We start from the raw sequence: 19,056 nt of genomic DNA on the forward strand, positions 1-19,056 counted from the left end.
TTAACTCTTGAAAAAAAGAAAGGAGAAATAGGAATTAGAATTGGAGGAATGCTGGGTTATTTAAATCCAAATTGGGTAAAATAAAGGCTAACCAAAACATTGGTTCAAATTTGGTCCTATTAATTTAATTTATTTGAAACAATTAACCCAGCAGTTGGGTTAGTCTCTATTACACTTATAGCTGGGTTGAAATAAACTAGCATTTTTTAGAGTGTACACTCTCAGAAATAAAGGTACGCGATCTGTCACTGGGTGGTACCTTTTCAAAAGGTACACATTTGTACCTAAAAGGTCCATATTCATACCTCAAGGGTACATATTAGTACCTAAAAATTGTAAGAGGATCACTTTTGTACTTTTGCGGTACTAATATGTACCCTTGAGGTATTAATTAACTAATAATCCTATTCAGGTTTAGAAAACAAGAAAAACATGTAATACCTCAACATTTACAACACAAGTAACATAAAACAAATCTCAAATATTTCCCAAATGATGTTTAACAGAGCAAGGACATTTTCACAGTAATTCCTATGATATTTTTTCTTATTTGTTTTATTTCAGCTACAATATTATGTATTACTAGACTTTTGCTAAAACAAAACCAAAAGATTTTGTTTCATTTTGGATTGTTTACATATCTGTCCCCATATTTTATCTTGTTTTAGGCTTATTTGTATTGGTCCAGCCAATCTTTAGTCATTTTGCATCACTAGTAAACCTATCCAGATTTAGAAAGCAAGAAAGACTTAATCCCTAAACATTAACTACACAAGTAACACAAAATCTATGCTTAAAAACTGCATAGGAAAACAAGTACCAAGTAGGAGAATGATTTTCTGCAGGTGAAGGATAACGACAGAGGAATTAGCTTGGGTTTTTCATGTAGTTTGGCGTGAAAAACACAGTAGCCAGCGGAAAGTTCCAGCCAGATGCCTAACAAATGGGTTGCCACGTTTTTTGACCAGGAATGAAATCTCCCGCAGCAAACAAAAAGGCAGACAGGCCTAGAATCTTCTGGGAAGAGAAGCAGCTTTTTTTCGAACCATTCTTCCCCAATGCTTTTATGATTAATTGTCGATTGATCCCAGTGGAAAGCGGGACAGCTGAATCCTTGTTTAACGTCTTTTCCATCCGTCCTCCGCAGCTTTACAGTCAATGTAATGGAAAAAAAGTCCTAATATTAGAGATGAGCTGCGCTTTTAAATATGAGGCCTGACATTCTGGAGCAGAGCGGTGATAAAACAAACGCAGCCATCAGAAGGAGAAGTGACCGTCTGCTTTAGATATCACCATTAAACCCGCACCTTACACATTCGATGTGCACCGCTTCTTCTCTTTTCTGGAAATAAAAACATTTTAGAAAGGGAAAAAGCCAGACATTCCTGGAATTCCCATACATGAGGAAGGGTTGGACTGGAAAAACAGTGGAGGGAGATCAGGGCCAAAGTGTCTGAGACATTGTCACTTGCATATCACTGTAAAAATACAGGAGAAACGACGTGTACTTAACCCTTAAACTGCGCTCGCAACACTCGTCCTGCTGGGATAATACAGCTCCCAAAGCTCTATTATAAAAATAGTTCAGATCTATTCAGACGTTCATTCTGAGTGATGATTATTTCTCCTAAAGATTCTGTTGGGTAGAAAACTATCGATTCTATAAAATCTTGAATGTCAACAAATATATTTGTATGTAAAAAGCATATTTTATTAAGTCTAGATAGACGTACTAATGACTAGCAGCAATATAAATAGCAAATACAGCAGTCCCAGGACATTAAAGAGGAAAATCAGCGCATTCTGAAAGTATTTTCACTGCCCTCTATGATCAAAAGCAACAGGAATTGACATACTGAGACTTGTGCTCATCTCAGTTTTGCCTCTTCCCCAAAAGTCTCTTTTCATGAAGAAAAAAAAAAACAACAACAACAACTTTGGGATATACCACTTCAACATAATTGCATTTATCTTTTGAACTTCCTTATTAATCATCATGTTAAAGTTTCAACACAGGATCATTTCTGAAACGTAGTCCCGAGGACGTTTCTGGAGACCGCAAATTATGTAGCTGAAGGTACGTATGGCTGCATTTCGTTTTTTAAGCGAACGCTGTGGGGCGGTATGACGCTGTTCCTTTTAGCGCTCGGCAGCTGACCGCTGACCTTCGTGTGGAGGGCTTTCCCGCCGCAACCAGTTTGTCCGGTTAGCTTGTTCTGTGCGTCGGCGGACTCCAGACGCGAGAAAGGAGCTGACCACGATGACCGGGTTCGAGTCCAGGGAAGAGCGGTTCCAGAAATCAGGTAAGACTAAAACTGAATCCAAGAAATAAAGCGAAGAGGTTCATAACAGGGTGAGAGTGTGGTAAAATCCGAAAACGTGGTAAAAAAAAATATAATAATAATAAATAAATTAAAAAATTGGACGAGGGCTTTTCTTTTTCCGAACGGCTTTTGTAAATCGTTGGTTGGGTTTAGTTCGGGCGGGTCAAGTGGTAAATTGGTTGGGTTCGGGAAAGGAGGAGGGTGGGTCGGCCGGCCGATTGGCCAGTCGCACAGGCAATCATTCAGCCAGTCGGACAGACAGACGTTCGTTCGACAGCGGCCTCTCGCGGATTCGCGAAAACCAAAAACTACAAAAATACGTACCTCCCAGGACGTATTTCGCGGTCTCCAGAAACGTCCTCGGGACTACGTTTTCAGAATGAGCCTGGGTTGCAAAGTTTACATCCTCCCCATTTTGTTCCATTTCCAAACCATATAGGGGAGAACTAAAGTAGCACATTGACAATATGTGATTTGGGATGCTAACCTAAACATTGGGTTAAATTTGGTTCTATGAATTAAATTCAAATAATTAACCCCATGGTACGTTTTGTCAATAACTGTGCATGTAGACAATATTTAGAAATAATCTTTGACCCCTGTGACTTACTATACTGCAGGGTCCTTCTCTCTGGCAAGCTCATCGCATACAGCTGAAGTCAGATTTATTCAGCCTCCTGTGATTTTATTTTTTCAAATATTTCCCAAATGATGTTGAACAGATTCAGGAAATTTCTCACAGTATTTCCTATAATATTTGTTCTTCTGGAGAAAGTCTTATTTATTTTATTTTGGCTAGATTAAAATAAATTTTAAATCGTTTTAACCCATTTTAAGGTCAATAGTATTAGCCTCCTTAAGCAATATTAGTTTAGGATTGTCTCCAGAACAAACCACTGTTATACAATGACTTGCCTAATTACCCTAACTTTACCCTAATTACCCTAGTGAAGCCTTTAAATGTCACTTTAAGCTGAATACTAGTGTCTTGAAGAATATCTAGTCTAATATTATGTGCTGTCATCATGACAAAGAGAAAAGAAATCAGTTATTAAAACTATTATGTAAAAAAATCTTCTTTTCATTAAACAGAAATACACAGGAGGGTTAATAATTCTGGCTTTAAGTTTAGGTGCTGTTTTTGCCTCACATCATCAGTAGGTGTGTAAAAATCAATCAAATCATGATTCAATATGATGAAAATCTCTGTGATTATAATTCAAATCTCATTACCGAACTCATAATATGTTATTATCTTGATATTATATGCATTAAAAACATTATACATTTCTGGAGATCCCAGGAGCTACGCTTTTTTGCAGCTTGTGTTTTCACGAATCCACCAGAGGCTGCTGTGTCTGCTTTTTCAGATCTCAAATTTCTTTGGCGAGTGCCATTCTCGCCTGCTGTTCTCACGTAAATCCACCAGAGGCTGCTGTCGTCTGACTGACTGACCGACCGATGCCCCCCAAGTCCGCCGACATCCATGGTGAGCTACTGGGAAATTGGTAACACCGGAAAAGAAGTCACCACGGAGGTAAGCGGTCAGCTGGTAGCGCGAAAAGAAACAGAACCGGCAGTGGCGTCATACCGCCTCGTAGCGTTCATTTTAAAGACAAAATGCAGCTATACGTAGCTCTGGTTACATAATTCCCTCTCTCCAGAAATGTAGACAGGGGTACGTTTTCACAATGAGCCCAAAAAAGTTTGGTCACCATACTTTAAGGTACAATTCTTGCTATTAACAAAATATATTTAGATGGTAATAAGCCAGTAGTTAAACAGAATAGATAAGAACAGGACGTGTGTTTGGATATAACTCAGTGTTTTGACCACACTTCATTATTATTGTTCATTTATTCCTCTGCTGGAGATTAGAACTGAATTTAGAAATAGTTTTGAAGCAAATCTCTGTGCTTAATAAAGGAAATTAAATATGTGGGCTGATGGATGTGTTCAGTGGAGTGAGTTTCCACCGTTTCCTCACTCCACCAAAGTAAAGGAGTAAAGAATAAAAGTAAAGAGAAAGTAAAGAGGCTGAATGGAGGAGGCTCGTTCTTTATCCTCGTGCTGTAGATGCTCTGTTTAACTGTGTTCTCTAGTGAACCGTTCAGTTTTTACACTTACAAAGTCGCCATGTAAATAGCAAATGCACCATGGAGCGACGCAACTGACTCTTAAAGGGAATGAGAGAAGAGACTCTGATTGGTTTAATGCACGTTATGCTCAAAACACACCCAGAACTCATTAAGAGAACAAGCACAATCCTGTTAGACCATGCGACATGGCACAGAGTGTATTTTACCCTCCTTAAAATAGCAAAAGTGGATTCAGACATGCCCTTAATACGTTTGCCCCATGTGCTTTAGACTTTGCGCCTAGATCCTTAAAATAGAGCCCAATATTGCAAATCATATCACATGTATCAGCAATACCCATTGTCGCATTTGATATCTTGATATTACAATGAGTATTAGCAAATGAAGAATATACACACTCTTATATTTAACTGCCTTTTCATCATCCCACTGCTCTTGAACTTTATACTGACACCTACTGGTGTGGGTGAAAGACAATATTTTTGTTGGTTTGTTTTTAACATGAATTTAGTCCTCAGGATGGATTTAAAATGCATGAAGTAATGAAGTAAATAGATTGCAGAGTGTAACCTAGATAGAGACGGAGCCCAAGAGTTCAGTCTGATCACAGTGTACTTGGGTGTGAGAGTGAGTGTGTGAGCGCTTACCCAGAGTTCCCGACGGTGGCGTCTTTATGAACCGTTCTCACAGGTTCATGTGGAACCCCGGGAGCCAACGTGAGTCCGCCTCTGCTGAAGAGCCCATTGGCCAGATTTAGATTAGTCAGCTGTGGGAGAAAAACATACTTATAAATGAACCAATTAAATATTCATCAAATCACAATAATATGCAAAAAATGGGGCGTGGTGAAAATGTACATTTTGTAATTAAAAGTATACCATTTTTAATAATATTTCAGCCTCAAATTTTATTTGTTTAATAATAATAGCAGTCACACTCTATTTATCTATACATTAAGTACAAGTCACACAATTAACAAACCATTAACTAAGACTTTTAGCTCAATAAACTACTAATTAGCTGCTTATTAGTAATATTTAGTAAAGTAGTAGCTGGGTTTAGGTTTTGAGATGCAGAATAAGATCAAACTTTATAAGTGCTCATAAACGGTTAATATCTCAATAATAGGCAGGTAATAAGATTGTAGTAAACGGGGTAAATTGCTACTTAAACTAAAGTGTTACCATAATAATAATAGCATTATTTAACACTAAAAAGAGTTTAGTTCTTGTGTTTGTATAGTAATATTTTGTAAAAGTAAACACCGCTTTATGAAAATGATCCACTATGAACATGCTGTGCTTTAACTTATTGAATGAAATCTCCACCATTAGAAGCTTAATAGGACATAGGGATATCAGACATAGTTTTTCAGCCCAAATGTGTGCAAGTAGCCTAGATGTATGAACACGAGCGTTTTTCCATGTGATCCAGAATGACCTGAAAGCCGAGTGACCCTGAAAAGCTTGACCTGCGGATGAAAGATGTTTCTGCACTCATCTGTTTGTTTAAGTGCGAGCGGGAAATGTCAGACATTCCTCAGGGGCAGGTGTTTAAATGAAGGCACAAGAAGTTTATTTTGAAACAAGGCAGATTTGAGCTCATGATCCGCTGTCCTGTCAACAGATATGAAGCCTCGACGCAGCCGCGGGTCTAGAGTTTCATCTAGAGGGGGATTCGGCCCTCGCTACTGTTGCTGATAAGGCTAAATATAACTAATTCAATAGTTAACCCTTGTGTACTGTTCACTTTTACAACCTTTTCGTATTTTGGTGGATGTTTTAGCATCATTGACTTCCATTATAACTACATTTATTTATTGCAAAGCTATGACAGCATATAGTCATCCATTCTTGATTGTTGCTGGTTATCCTTATTGGTAAGAGGTAAATGCGTAATTTGTAAAATGTGAACCCAGAAACCCCGCTTTTTTCCACTTCAGCTGATGATCAACAGTAATAAATAAAATGTTACCTCTTCCTATCAGGGAAAACCACCATGCAACAGTCAAGAATGCATGATTATATGCTGTCATGGCTTGCAATCATAAAATGTGATTATAATGGAAGTCAATGGGGCATAAACAGCCCCCAACATAACGAAAGGGTAGTCAATTTGCCCAGAGTGTATTATTTTCACAGCATTTTCCCAAAATATGAGTCAAAATAAGATTTGTCACCAAAGATCATTCCATTTGCTGAAACAGAGAGAACGTTGTGGCCAAATTAAGCCTCAAAATCAACAACAAAAAAACAGTTGAAACAACACAATTCTTTTATTTTGGACAACTTAATTTTTTATGTTCAATCCTCTTAAATTTGTAAAAACTAATAATTTAACTTAATTCCTTCATAGCAACTTCAAAACGGCCGCTATAGTTATGACTTGACGTGTATCTGTTCAATACAGCACGATCTGCAGTTGAAGGCTGCGCAGAGTGCGAGTCACGTGACATTAAGCGAGTGGCGTGGGAAGGCGAAAACATTTGGATATGTTTGCTGAAAAGGCCTTACAATGCACTGATATTGTTATTAGGGATGCAGCGATTAGCTGATGTCACTATTAACCGCGCTTTACTTCATCATGGTTAATTTATCATAAAGGCTTCTCAACACCGCGTTTCTGTTGCACAGAACGAAACCAAACAATGCCAACGGTGCGCTAGTTTCAAGTTCCAAGCTTATACACTGAGGCTAATACGCACGCACACTGGATGAACAATAGCAGTAGGCTGTTCACATATCGAGTCATTTCCACACGCAAATGGGAGCGAAGCGCACACGATGACTGGCGTGATGCTCTCGTGCTTTCCATTCCAGGTGCACCCAGTTGAAAACATCTCACGCAGTAGTTTACGTGGGAGTTGTGCATGGTTTTCAGTGCAATGTAAACAAAAGACGAATTATTACGAATTATTAAAATGATTATGTATGGATGAACGCGGATGATAATAACAGTTCATTTAAATACTTAGCTAATATATAGCTTAAATTAGCATTTGACAAATACTATTCTTATTTTTATTCATTTATTGTCATTTATTTTCATTGTAAAATGATCACTCATGTTTAAATCTGAAACATTTCTCATTTATTTTTAAAGTCCAAAGAGAGAAATGGACTATTGTTTGTTTTTTATTATTATTTAGTGCTGTATTAGTTGGTTACTGAGCAGCAATAAACAACACTTTAATAATAATAAATTTAAAGCAGTTTTCATGTGATTTTACCTACTGGTAGTGTTTTGAAATTAATGAATGCATATTTATCGTGATAACCGTGAAGCCGTGATTATTTCTCTGACTATAATCATACAACCAAAATCTATAATCGTTTCATCCATAATTGTTATGCAGTTCAAAACATAACATAAGAGCGTGTTTAAATGTAGAAGAAGCCTACTTGAGCAATACACAGATTTTGTTGTGCTTCGTAATACAACATTTGAATATGCTTGAAAAAAGGCCTATTGTACAATGCAGTGATGCTATATAGTTTCAAAATATAGCACCATTAACTTTTAAATGTACAAAAAGCCAACATGGGTGTCTTAAAGAGCAAAAATACAACATATGGGCTCTTATATGCTGTTGTGCCATCATTTATATTGCAAGTCATATCTCTCCGGCCCCTCATTTGGGATGCTTTGGGTTGCAAATTTTGTCAGAGAGAAAACAAACACAATTTCCCCTAAATTTCCTGTTTGTAAAGTGACTCATGTTTCTCTTTCTACCTTTTTAGCCCGAGCAAGTCATTAAATATGGCTAAATAAATACCAATTTAAAAATGGTTTGCGGTAAAATGTTTTCTAATAATGATTAGCAGTGATGGCGAGTGAATGATGTGATTCCCCTCAGCAGAACAGGCTGAAGCTGTGAGCGCTCTGAATATCGCAGTGTTATACTGTATCTATATTTGGGGCTACAGTAAATGGTGCGAGGTGAACAAAAATGTTATGTTGGGTTATGATGATGATGGTTTGCGCAAATGATCCGTGCTAAAGCCGAAAAAAGTACTTTATGAAAGGCCACATGTGGACACCTGGCACAAAGCAGCGCTATACATGACTGCTGTACTGTTCATACGCTGAAATTCCTCCAATAATACGCTCAAAATAAATGATTTTGAGACTTGTTTAATCTACTGACGTAAAATGAGATACATTTTTTAGATTTCTTTGGGACAACTTAATTGTTTTAGGTAAAATTTAAGTTAAATTTAAGTTCACTTCATTGATGTGTGTTGGGACAACCTGAATGAATTATGTGGAACCCTGCATTTTTAGCTACTACTGTAGTTTTTATTGTTTTTGAGGTATTTTTGTTGCTTTTTGCTACCATTTTATTACTTTTATGTATATATAGTTATATTTTTATCTTTAGAGTTGGTCATTTTAGTACATTAAGTTAAACTAAACTAAAACTTTCCTGAAATATGCTTTTTAGATATTCTATTTTAGCAAATAATGGTTTTTTTTTTCGATTAACCCCTAAACTGTCACCGGACGCTTAAATTTACTTTACTTATTTGTAATTAAATCCTAATCTAATCATGATAATCTATATATCATTAGAAAGGCCTAAGACTTCTACATACAAATATTACCTCTGTTTGTTTCACTGTTTTGAAGAATAACCGATAAAAACACATTTACTCTCACCAAACAACACGTGGGACTATTTACAGTTACATTTTTAATCCATAATATAATAGTTTAAACATAAAGCCATCGTGACAAACTATATATCATTCGAAAGCTTAAAATAGGTAGTTTGCATTTCTAGTGACTGATTTTTGATAGATATTACTGAGCAACAGTTATTTATTAACTTGGAACAAGGATACTCAGAGTTGTAAAACATTACTTCGCTAAAGCAATCCACATGTAAAATAGATTTTCTTTCTGTTTTTAGATGTTTCTAGTGGATAAATTCAAATCAAATACCACCAAATGTCCCATACTACTTTAGAATTTGATGTCTACTTTACAAATATTGCCAAAAATCTGAAAAAATACGATTCACAATCCTCTAAATGTAGGGGGTGCAGTTATATGGTCGCCAAAGCAAACTAGTGGTCATGTTTGGTACTACGGCTAGGTTAGGGTAAGAGTAGTCTTCTGAATAGAAATTTTACCACTGTTTTTTTATTACGTATAGAAAGAATAACAGAATAAAACACATTTACTGTCATGCTACAACCTGTTGGACCATTTACGATTACATTTTTAAACCATAATATTACAGTTTAAACATAAATTCATCATGACAAACTATATACCATTTGAAAGCTTAAAATAGGTAGTTTTCACATCTAGTGACTGATTTTATTAGATATTACTGAGCAACAGTTACTTATTAACCTAAATCAAGGATACTCAGAGTCGTAAAACATTACTTCGCTAAAGCAATCCACATGTAAAATAGATTGACTTAATCCATAACATTGTAGTTCCATCATGCCATCATGACAAACTATATATCATTTGAAAGCTTAAAACAGGTAGTTTTCATATCTAGTGACTGATTTTTAGTAGATATCACTGAGTTGTTTATAAAATTGCAACAATGATACTCATCAGAGTAGTAAATCATTCCTTTGCTAATGCAATCCACATGTAAAATAGATTTTTTGATCTGTTTTAGATGTTTTTTTACAACCAAATTTCCTGAACTATATTAGAATTGTTTGTCTACTTTACAAATAATGTCAAAAAAATAAAAATAAAAAATACAATTAATGTTCCTTAAAACGTAGGGGTGACCTTATATGGTCGCAAATGGAAACTGGTGGTCGTGTTTGGTACTGCGACTAATTTTTGGAAATAGCACGTTTAAATTTGGAATATAATTTGTTCAGATATTCAGCTTTGATTTTCTGTCAATTTAAGGCTAAAACAGGTTTTGTAAACGACATATTCTTATGTAATACAATAAAATAAACATTTTATACAGGCCCAGATTTAACAGTTGTGGTGTAAAATCTGAGCCACAACCTGTAAGTATTTTTATTTGTTCAAATTGATCTATTACATGCAGAGTGTCCAGCGTTAACGGTATATTGTAGCAAGGATGTAAACAAGAACGTAGACAACGTGAAATGCTGTTTGGCACCGCTAACGATTTAGCTACAAATTCATATTTATCTGTCAACCCCCTGAAAACACCCACAATCTTCACCAGCACTGATTTCCGTGCATCTCAAATAACGTGAACGTTTCATATTACTTACACATGCTTATAACCTGAATATATAAGAAAGACACTTGTCAGCTGTTATTTTAGAGAGCAGGCGTGAGATTCAGCGGTGTCCTGTTAATTTCATGTCTGATTCAGGCTCAAACTAAAGGGGGGGGGGGGGGGGGGATACGTCCCCTCACTTTTAGAGACAGACCATTTAGAAAAAGGGGATTTATAATTATATGAATGTATGATGTCATACAGCTGACCCCTCCCACTTTTAAAACGTCCGCTACTCCCTTGCGGCTAACAGTTACTCTGACTGACAGGATTTCCACAATAGAGGCAAAGTGTAGTACTACTTTACTGAGTGTAACAACAGATACAGGGACACTGGAGCGTTTCAGAGTCACGTCGATCAGCTGTCTATAAGCTGACATACGAGCGATCCGCTGATGAATGGAGGCTTTAAAACGCTCCAGTGTCCCTCTATCTGTGGTTACTATCAGTAAACAGCGGTGAGTTTGGTGAACTAATGACCTTCACAGCCAATCACAGTCATTTCTGTTGAGCACGTGAACACAATGGTAAATCAGCGCTGTTTAAGAACGCGCTCAAATGTTCATGGGAAATGGACGCTTTTAAAGTTTCATTACCGATTGGTACCGAATTCCAGTATCGAGACAACACTATCGGAATCAAGAGAAAGCTATTGCCGATTAGCAACCCGTTCCACTGCCTGCGTTCAGATATAAAACACACGAGTCGGTGAATTCAGCAAATAGACCCTCTCATTAAACACAGAATCTATTTCCACGCGGCGCAGACGGCTGATTCTGCCAGCACACACAGCGCTCATGTATTTGTTCAAGCTGTTCATCTGTGGACTGAGGAGGAAAGTCTCCCCGCGCGTGACATGAGCCGACGCACACTACACTAGAGTAAACACGCTCTCCGGTAACACACATTAGCATTAGCGGGGAGTCTGTGTGGTCTGGTGGAGGAGCAGGTACTGCACGAGCTGATCTCAGACCTGCCGGTGTGTCAAACACTCTTTATTTATAAGACAGAGCTCTCTGACTGCCAGCTCAACGCCAGGAGGAGAAACACACACACACACACTCCTGTGCAGCATCTGATAATGAGACCACACACAGAGAGAGAGCAGCGCTATACACACACCTACACACACACACACACACACACACCTACACACGCACACACACACACATATGCATACATACACACACACATACACACAAACACACACACACACACACACACAGAGACCAGTGCTACACACACCCACACACTCCACACACACACAGAGCAGCGCTACACACACACACACACACACACACACACACACAAACACACACACAGAGACCATCGCTACACACACACACACACACACACACACACACAGAGACCATTGCTACAAACACACACACACACACAAACACACACAGAGACCATGGCTATACACACACACACACACACACACACACACACAAAGCAGCGCTCCACACACACACATATACACATGCACAAACACATACACACATACAGACACACATGTGCGCACACACACAGGCTCCATCACACTTTCAGACTTCACACATTGCATTTGGGCCTCTTGTAGTGTGTGTGTGTGTATGTCTGCAGGGGTGTGTGTGTGTGTGTGTACTCACGTGTTGTGTGAGCAGGCTGATGTGGCTGGATGTGCTGTACTGACGCGCCGTCTGCTTCTCCACCAGTTTCCTCAGAGCAGACACGATGGCCTGCTGGTTGGACTGAGCCTGGGTCGTCAGAGAGTCCGTCTCCTTGACAACACCGGCTGACCCAGGCCTCAACTTACTGCCGCTGGAGCTGTGAGTCACTGCGGGACAGAGCACAGGTCACACTGAATCCTACAGAGACAACCGAGGCACTGTGGCCTCACAGCAAGAAGGTCGCTGGTTCGAGTCCCGGCTGGGTCAGTTGGTATTTCTGTGTGGAGTTTGCATGTTCTCCCCATGTTGGTGTGGGTTTCTCTCCGGGTGCTCCGGTTTCCCCCACAGTCCAAACACATGCGCTATAGGGGAATTGATGAACTAAATTGGCCGTAGTGTATGAGTGTGTGTGTGAGAGAATGAGTGTGTTTGGGTGTTTCCCAGCACTGGGTTGCAGGTGGAAGGGCATCCGCTGGGTAAAACATGCTGGAATAGTTGGCGGTTCATTCCGCTGTGGTGACCCCTGATAAATAAAGGGACTAACCCAAAGGAAAAGGAGTGAATGTATTAGTTAACGTTAGCTAATGCATTTATTCATAAACTTCTACCATACTAACTATAAATAAACAGCTAATTAGTAGTTAATTCAGCTAGTAGTGTTAGTTAATGGTTTGCTAACACCATGAACTGTGAGTTAAAATAAAGTGTTACCCAATGAACAATACATTTACTCCAGTGTTTGTAAATGTTAGTTAATGAAAATACAGTCGCTGATCGTTAGTCCATGTTCACTGACGCTGCATTAACTCATGTTAACGAACATGCTTTTGGATATTAATAATGCATTAGTGAATGTTGACCTATTTAGTAGAGGTGTGAACCTACACTGGTCTCACGGTTCGGTTATGATTATCATGCCATCGATTCAGTTCAATTCGATATCTTGGTACATCGACGATGCTTTAAATACACAATTATATATTTTATTCACAGGCGCTGTTCACCGATGAGTAACGCTGATAAACTGCAGCGGCACAGTGTTGCCAGATTGGGCGGTTTTGGATAGGCATTTCGGCGGGTTTTGGATAGTTTTTGGGCTGGAATCAGTCAGCTACATCTGGCAACACTGCAGCGGTGATCACAGCTGATCCATGATAGACGCAGTGGAGAAAACTCACGCGCTCGTGTCTGTATCCAGAAGTATAGCTGTAACTGAGAGAAGGGAAAGTCACGCAGCCGGTCAAAGAGGCCACAGTGAGAGACAGAGAGAGAGAGATGGAGTTTACCCTCAATTCCTCTCAACCGCAGTGAAATAAGGGTTTCTGCTGTAAGTGTCAGTGAAAGACTGTCCAGCAAACACACACGCAGTGAAATTGTGCACAGTTTCTCTGTTTTTAAGTAGTTGGGTGCTGTAAACACTCGCACTCGCCTCCCTCGCCATAGTAAGCTACAGTGACAGAGCGCATATGAGATTAATGACGTCAGTACATAATAACCGGTTATGATTATTACTGAACCGATCCTGAATTGTCCGCGTCTGCACCGCGGTGCACCGAAGAAACAATTCATTTTGACACCCCTACTATTTAGGTTGATGTGACTATTTTCAATCCCACTTTATATTAAGTGTCCTTAACTACTGTGTACTTGCATCAAAAAATAAATACAAGAGTGTATTTACAATTTACAATTACAGAAATTAATTACAGATGGATTTACCACCAACTGAAATATGAAGAGAGGGCGGGGCATAGAGTAGCTCCTCCCCTTTTTAAAAATAGCCAATAGGGTTTTGTTTTGATCACCGCTCTGCAAGTGAGAGTGGTCGAGCTTAAGCGCATCAGATGAAAAGCCAATGGGAAGAAGGGGGCGGAGCATGTCAGAGACTAGAGAGCATTTGATTGGTCAAAAGATTTCAATCAAATCAAATAAGGATTAAACTGAGATTACCGTGTCCTGCAGACGACGGCCGTGAGGGTCTCTGGATGGAGATGAATGGAGGGGTGTGTTTAGCAGAAGCCCACGTGCTGGTGTTGGCCAGCGGGTGTGGAGGTGGCTGGAGGTACGGTGGCGGTTCTGGAGGGACGGCGTGCTGTAAAATGATGTGTTCACACTCCAGAGCTGCGCTGTATGCTGTTTTTAGCTGCGCTTTCTTGTTTCTGACAGCAGGTTTTATTTCAGTGGTTATGTCTTCTGTCTCAATGGCTGGCACTTCATTCCCGCTGCAGTCTCCACTTTGGGTGGGATTTCGCAACGAGATGCACTTGATTTTGCCGGTATTTTTAGCTGCAGCACAGTTTTCAGTGCTGGCTGGATGATTTTGGCGCTGGTCTCCTGCTGGAGTTGCTGTTTTACTGTCTGCGTTTTGGGTTTTGCTGTTTGTGGCTGTATTCTCCACACCTCCAGATGTGCCTCTGTTAACACGTGCAGCTAAGAGAGAGAAAGAGAATTATCAGCCCATCATTACTGCGTCATAAAAACAGACCAACATAAACATACAGCTGAAATCTGAATTATTAGCCCTTGCTGTATATTCTGATCCCCAATTTCTGTTTAACAGAGAGACGACTTTTTCAACATGTTTCTAAACATAATAGTTTTAATAACTCATTTTTAATAACTGATTTCTTTTCCCTTTGTCATGATGACAGCACATAATATTAGACTAGATATTCTTCAGTATACTAGTATTCAGCTTAAAGGGACATTAACTAGGTTAATTAGGGTAAAGTTAGGGTAATTAGGCAAGTCATTGTATAACAGTGGTTTGTTCTGGAGACAATCCAAAACTAATATAGCTAAAGGGGGCGAATAATATTGACCTTAAAATGGGTTTAAAACAATTAAAAACTGCTTTTATTCTAGCCAAAATAAAACAAATAAGACTTTCTCCAGAGGAAAAAATATTAGAGGAAATACTGTGAGAAATTCCTGAATCTGTTCAACATCATCTGGGAAATATCTGAAAAAGAAAGTAAGTTTCACAGGAGGGCCTTCAACTGTATGTATCTGTCAACTTCTCAAAAATATGTTTCAGCGTTTCACGACTCTTTAATTATCTTAAATACTATAAGAATATAGTCAAAAACTGTTTTAGAATCAAATCGTGACTCCCAGAATCAGTCCCTACAGAACAAACTAACAAGTAATAGTTAAGTAATAATGTAGTAAGTAAATAAGTAAGGAAGAAGTAAAAAGTAATAAGTAGGCCCACACCGCAGATTTCTGCAGATTTTTAGCCCATCATTAATTCTGTTTATTTACTTGTGTAAATGTGTGTAAATCTATATTTATTCAGTTTTTAAATTAATTACAGTAACATTATTGACTAAAATGAAAATGTTGATCTGATTTATGTACAGTGCAGTTTGTACATTAATAGTTTCTGTCTTTTAGTAGAGATATTTTATGAGAGACTTGCTTTGTTTACCAAATAAAGTGAATCTAATTGGATTTGCATTTTAAACATTAATATAAAAGTTTAAAAGGTATTACTTTTATTTCATATATTAAGGTTTTAGTTATGATACTCCCAAAATAATTCAGCAGAAATCTGCAGATTTTTACTAAAATTCTGCGCAGAAATAGCAAAAAATGTCCGCAGATTCCGTCTGGCCCTAGTAATAAGTAAGAGTAAGAAGTAGTAAGTGCATAATAAGTAAGTAATAAGTAAACCGTAATAAGAAGTACGAAATAAGTACAAAATAAGTGATAAGAAGTAGTAAGCATTAAGTAAAAAAGTAACAAGCAATAAGTAAGAAGTAAATAGTAAGTAATAAGAAATAAGAAAGCAATTATTAAGTAATAGGTAATAAGTAATTAAGGTAAGTAATAAGTAAACAGTAAGTAAGCAATAAGTAGGTAACAAGTAATATGCAAGTAATATGTATTAAGTAATATCAAGTAAGTAATAAGTAAAAGTAACAAGTAAACAGTATTAAGTAAGCAATAAATAGGTAATAAGTAAGTAATTTTTATGTAATAAGTAATATGTAAGGAATAAATCAGTAATAAGGAATAAGTAATAAGTTTCAAGTGAGTAAAAAGTAACAATGCATAATAAGTAAATAGTAAGTAATAAGTAAGCAATAAGTAGGTAATATGTTAGTAAGTAATATGTAATAAGTAACATGTAATAAGTAAGGAATTACCTGCATTTCCTTGCCTTGTACTTGTACATGTGTGATGACAATAAATTGAATCTAATCTAATCTAAAATAAATAAGTAATAAGTAAGTTATACGCAAGTAATAAGTAATGAGTAAGTAAGAAATAAGTAATAAGGAAGTAATATCTCTAATATTTAGAAATAAATCATCCACTCATCTCAAACTTTACAGGTAAGCACACTGTAAGGCATTTACTGTACAGTAAGTAAATGATGACGATGTTTAATTTTTAGGTCAACTATCCCTTTAAAAGCAGCCTCTGTTGCTCAAAGCTCTTTTCTGGCATGTTTTGTGTCCTCTTTCATTTCATTACTCACTCTCTGGCTTCTCCTCGCTGCTCTTCTTGACTCGGTGACACTTTGTGCCCAGAAACACACTGGCCGACTTGTTCTTCTGCGTGTAGAAGGTCAGCACTTCCTCCAGGTCGCTTTCGCTGAAATCAGAAGAAAAAAAAGAGAGAGACGTCCGCTGAGAAAGCTTTCTCCTCGTCTGTACTCATGAAGTGAAAACACCAACCTGGCCTCCAGAATGAACTCCTGGAAAACAGTGGAGTTGATGCAGCGATCTTCATCTGCGATTTTCTCCAAACTCTCCACCATTTGCTTGGTTTCCTGAGAGTGGTTAAAAAAGACAGGTCATGCATTGCTTTTGCTTTATTTTAGGCCTTGTTTACACTAATGCAGAGGGCAGACATCATGATTTTAGCCCTGATTTTGACTCGCCGACAGGTTTTGAGAAATCGCAGACAAATGTCTGAAATCACAGGCGAATCGGTGCTCGTTCACCTGAGAAACAATCGCACAGTGTGAACTATCAAAGACGCCATCTGAGAGAATCACTGATGAGTTGCTGACACCCGTGAGATATTTGACATGCTAAATATCTGGAGCTGTCGGCGATTCAGATCATGCTGTGAAATGTGTTCTGATTGAAAATAACATCAGCGATCACTTACAGCCAATGAGAGAGCAGCATCCACTAGTGTGGGTCTCTGCAGGCCAGCGGGAGGTTGGGGAGAAGTTAAAACAGTTCATTTTCAGTCTATTTGGACCCAAGAAATGGATGAAAAACTAGTGTAAATTTGACAGGAGCACCCGTGTCTGTTAGACGTGCCATCTGAGCAATACTAAAACCGGGTCAATAAAGAAAAAAAGAAGAGGAGAAATTGCTAATTCCCTTCAACAGAGCAAAATAAGTCCATTTTCTACTCTACTAAAGGCTTCCTTCTCATTATGTAGTTGATAACAGAAGATAAACTACGTTTTCATGTCACTTCTCATGTGTGTTTGGTTGTGAGAGATGTTGGCCAATAGACATCATGATGCTAAGCTGGCATCGCGATACTCCACCCCGCTTCGTCGCAGCAGCAGCCCGCTTGCGAAAAATACACACTGAAGCCCCGTTTACGCTAATACGTCTTAGTTTTAAAATGGCATTTTAGAACGAAAATGATCCACACTGGCGTTTCACTTAGCATTACTAAAGAGATCTCCATCCACGCTATACCCACTGAAAACGCACATCACGTGACCACACACACTTTGTAATGCACTCTAGCATATGCACACGTCTGAGCTCCAGGCAGTCAGCGGGTGCTTTGAGCACAAAGCCCCAGAGAGCAGTTCACGTCAGACGGACGAGAAGGATGTACCGCTGGATGGCGTCTCTCTATAGTTGTTAAACGTGATATTTAATTACTCTTGTCTCTATCGAACAACTCTTCGGTCTTTTGAATCTATCAGGTAACGTGTCACAGCGTCAGTGCACTGCTTCAGTCTTTCCCTTTCACGCTTGTCCTTAGTCATTTTAGTGTAAACCTCAGATACTGTTGGTTGGTTCCTCTTGGTTGTGCACCTTGTTTGTGGACGCCATTATAACGACACAGGTCACTCTGCCTATTCATGCCAGAGTCCCGCGGAAAAAAAGAGATTGATCGGTGGTTATTTGAGTGTAACTTCTCTTTATTTATTTATGATTTGGTTATGGGTTAAACAAAGACCATGTGGGTTATGTAGTTGAAACGGTAGGCTACAAATAATTTATTCCTTATGAATTCATTAATTATTCATAAATAATAAATTCACCGCCACCTACGACGACGATGCCATTATCCATCACGAAGTTTCACATTAGACATACAATGCCAAATAGGTCGACATCACCTAACCCTAATCAGTCTGTTTAGGATATTTATAATCAAGTGTGCTCCAAAAACAGTGACAAAAGTCACATTTAGAAGATATAAACTTGATATAAACATTAAAATCTTGCATTTCTTTGTCACTCCTGCATAAATGCATCTGATTTTTTTGACGTCACCTCATACTTCAATTTCTCATCAAATCTTCTGACCAATCAAATGCTCTCTAGTTTCTGACAAGCCCCGCCTCTTCTTCTCATTGGCTTTTCATTTGATAGACTTGAGCTCAACTACTCTCACTGGCAGAGCGCTGATCAAATCAAATCACCATTGGCTGATTTTGATAAAAGGGAGGGGCTGATTTATGCCCCACCCCTCTTTTTCATGCTTCAGTTGAGATTACGTCAAACTTCGAATAAACAAATGCACATTTC

General features: G+C 38.3%; 1 protein-coding gene across 1 annotated transcript in view; it reads right to left on the reverse strand.

Moving 5' to 3' along the window:
• The window catches only part of ttll5 (tubulin tyrosine ligase-like family, member 5), a 119,418-nt gene that overhangs the window by 33,735 nt on the left and 66,627 nt on the right, over positions 1-19,056 (reverse strand). Inside the window, exons 24-28 of the mRNA XM_056477629.1 lie at positions 16,999-17,093; positions 16,800-16,915; positions 14,264-14,743; positions 12,293-12,480; positions 5,071-5,189 (exon numbers count right to left, since the gene is read on the reverse strand). Coding sequence (XP_056333604.1) covers positions 5,071-5,189; positions 12,293-12,480; positions 14,264-14,743; positions 16,800-16,915; positions 16,999-17,093 — 998 coding nt within the window. The remainder of the gene's footprint in view (positions 1-5,070; positions 5,190-12,292; positions 12,481-14,263; positions 14,744-16,799; positions 16,916-16,998; positions 17,094-19,056) is intronic.

This window comes from Danio aesculapii, chromosome 17 (assembly GCF_903798145.1).
Source record: "Danio aesculapii chromosome 17, fDanAes4.1, whole genome shotgun sequence".
Classification (NCBI taxonomy): Eukaryota; Metazoa; Chordata; class Actinopteri; order Cypriniformes; family Danionidae; genus Danio; species Danio aesculapii.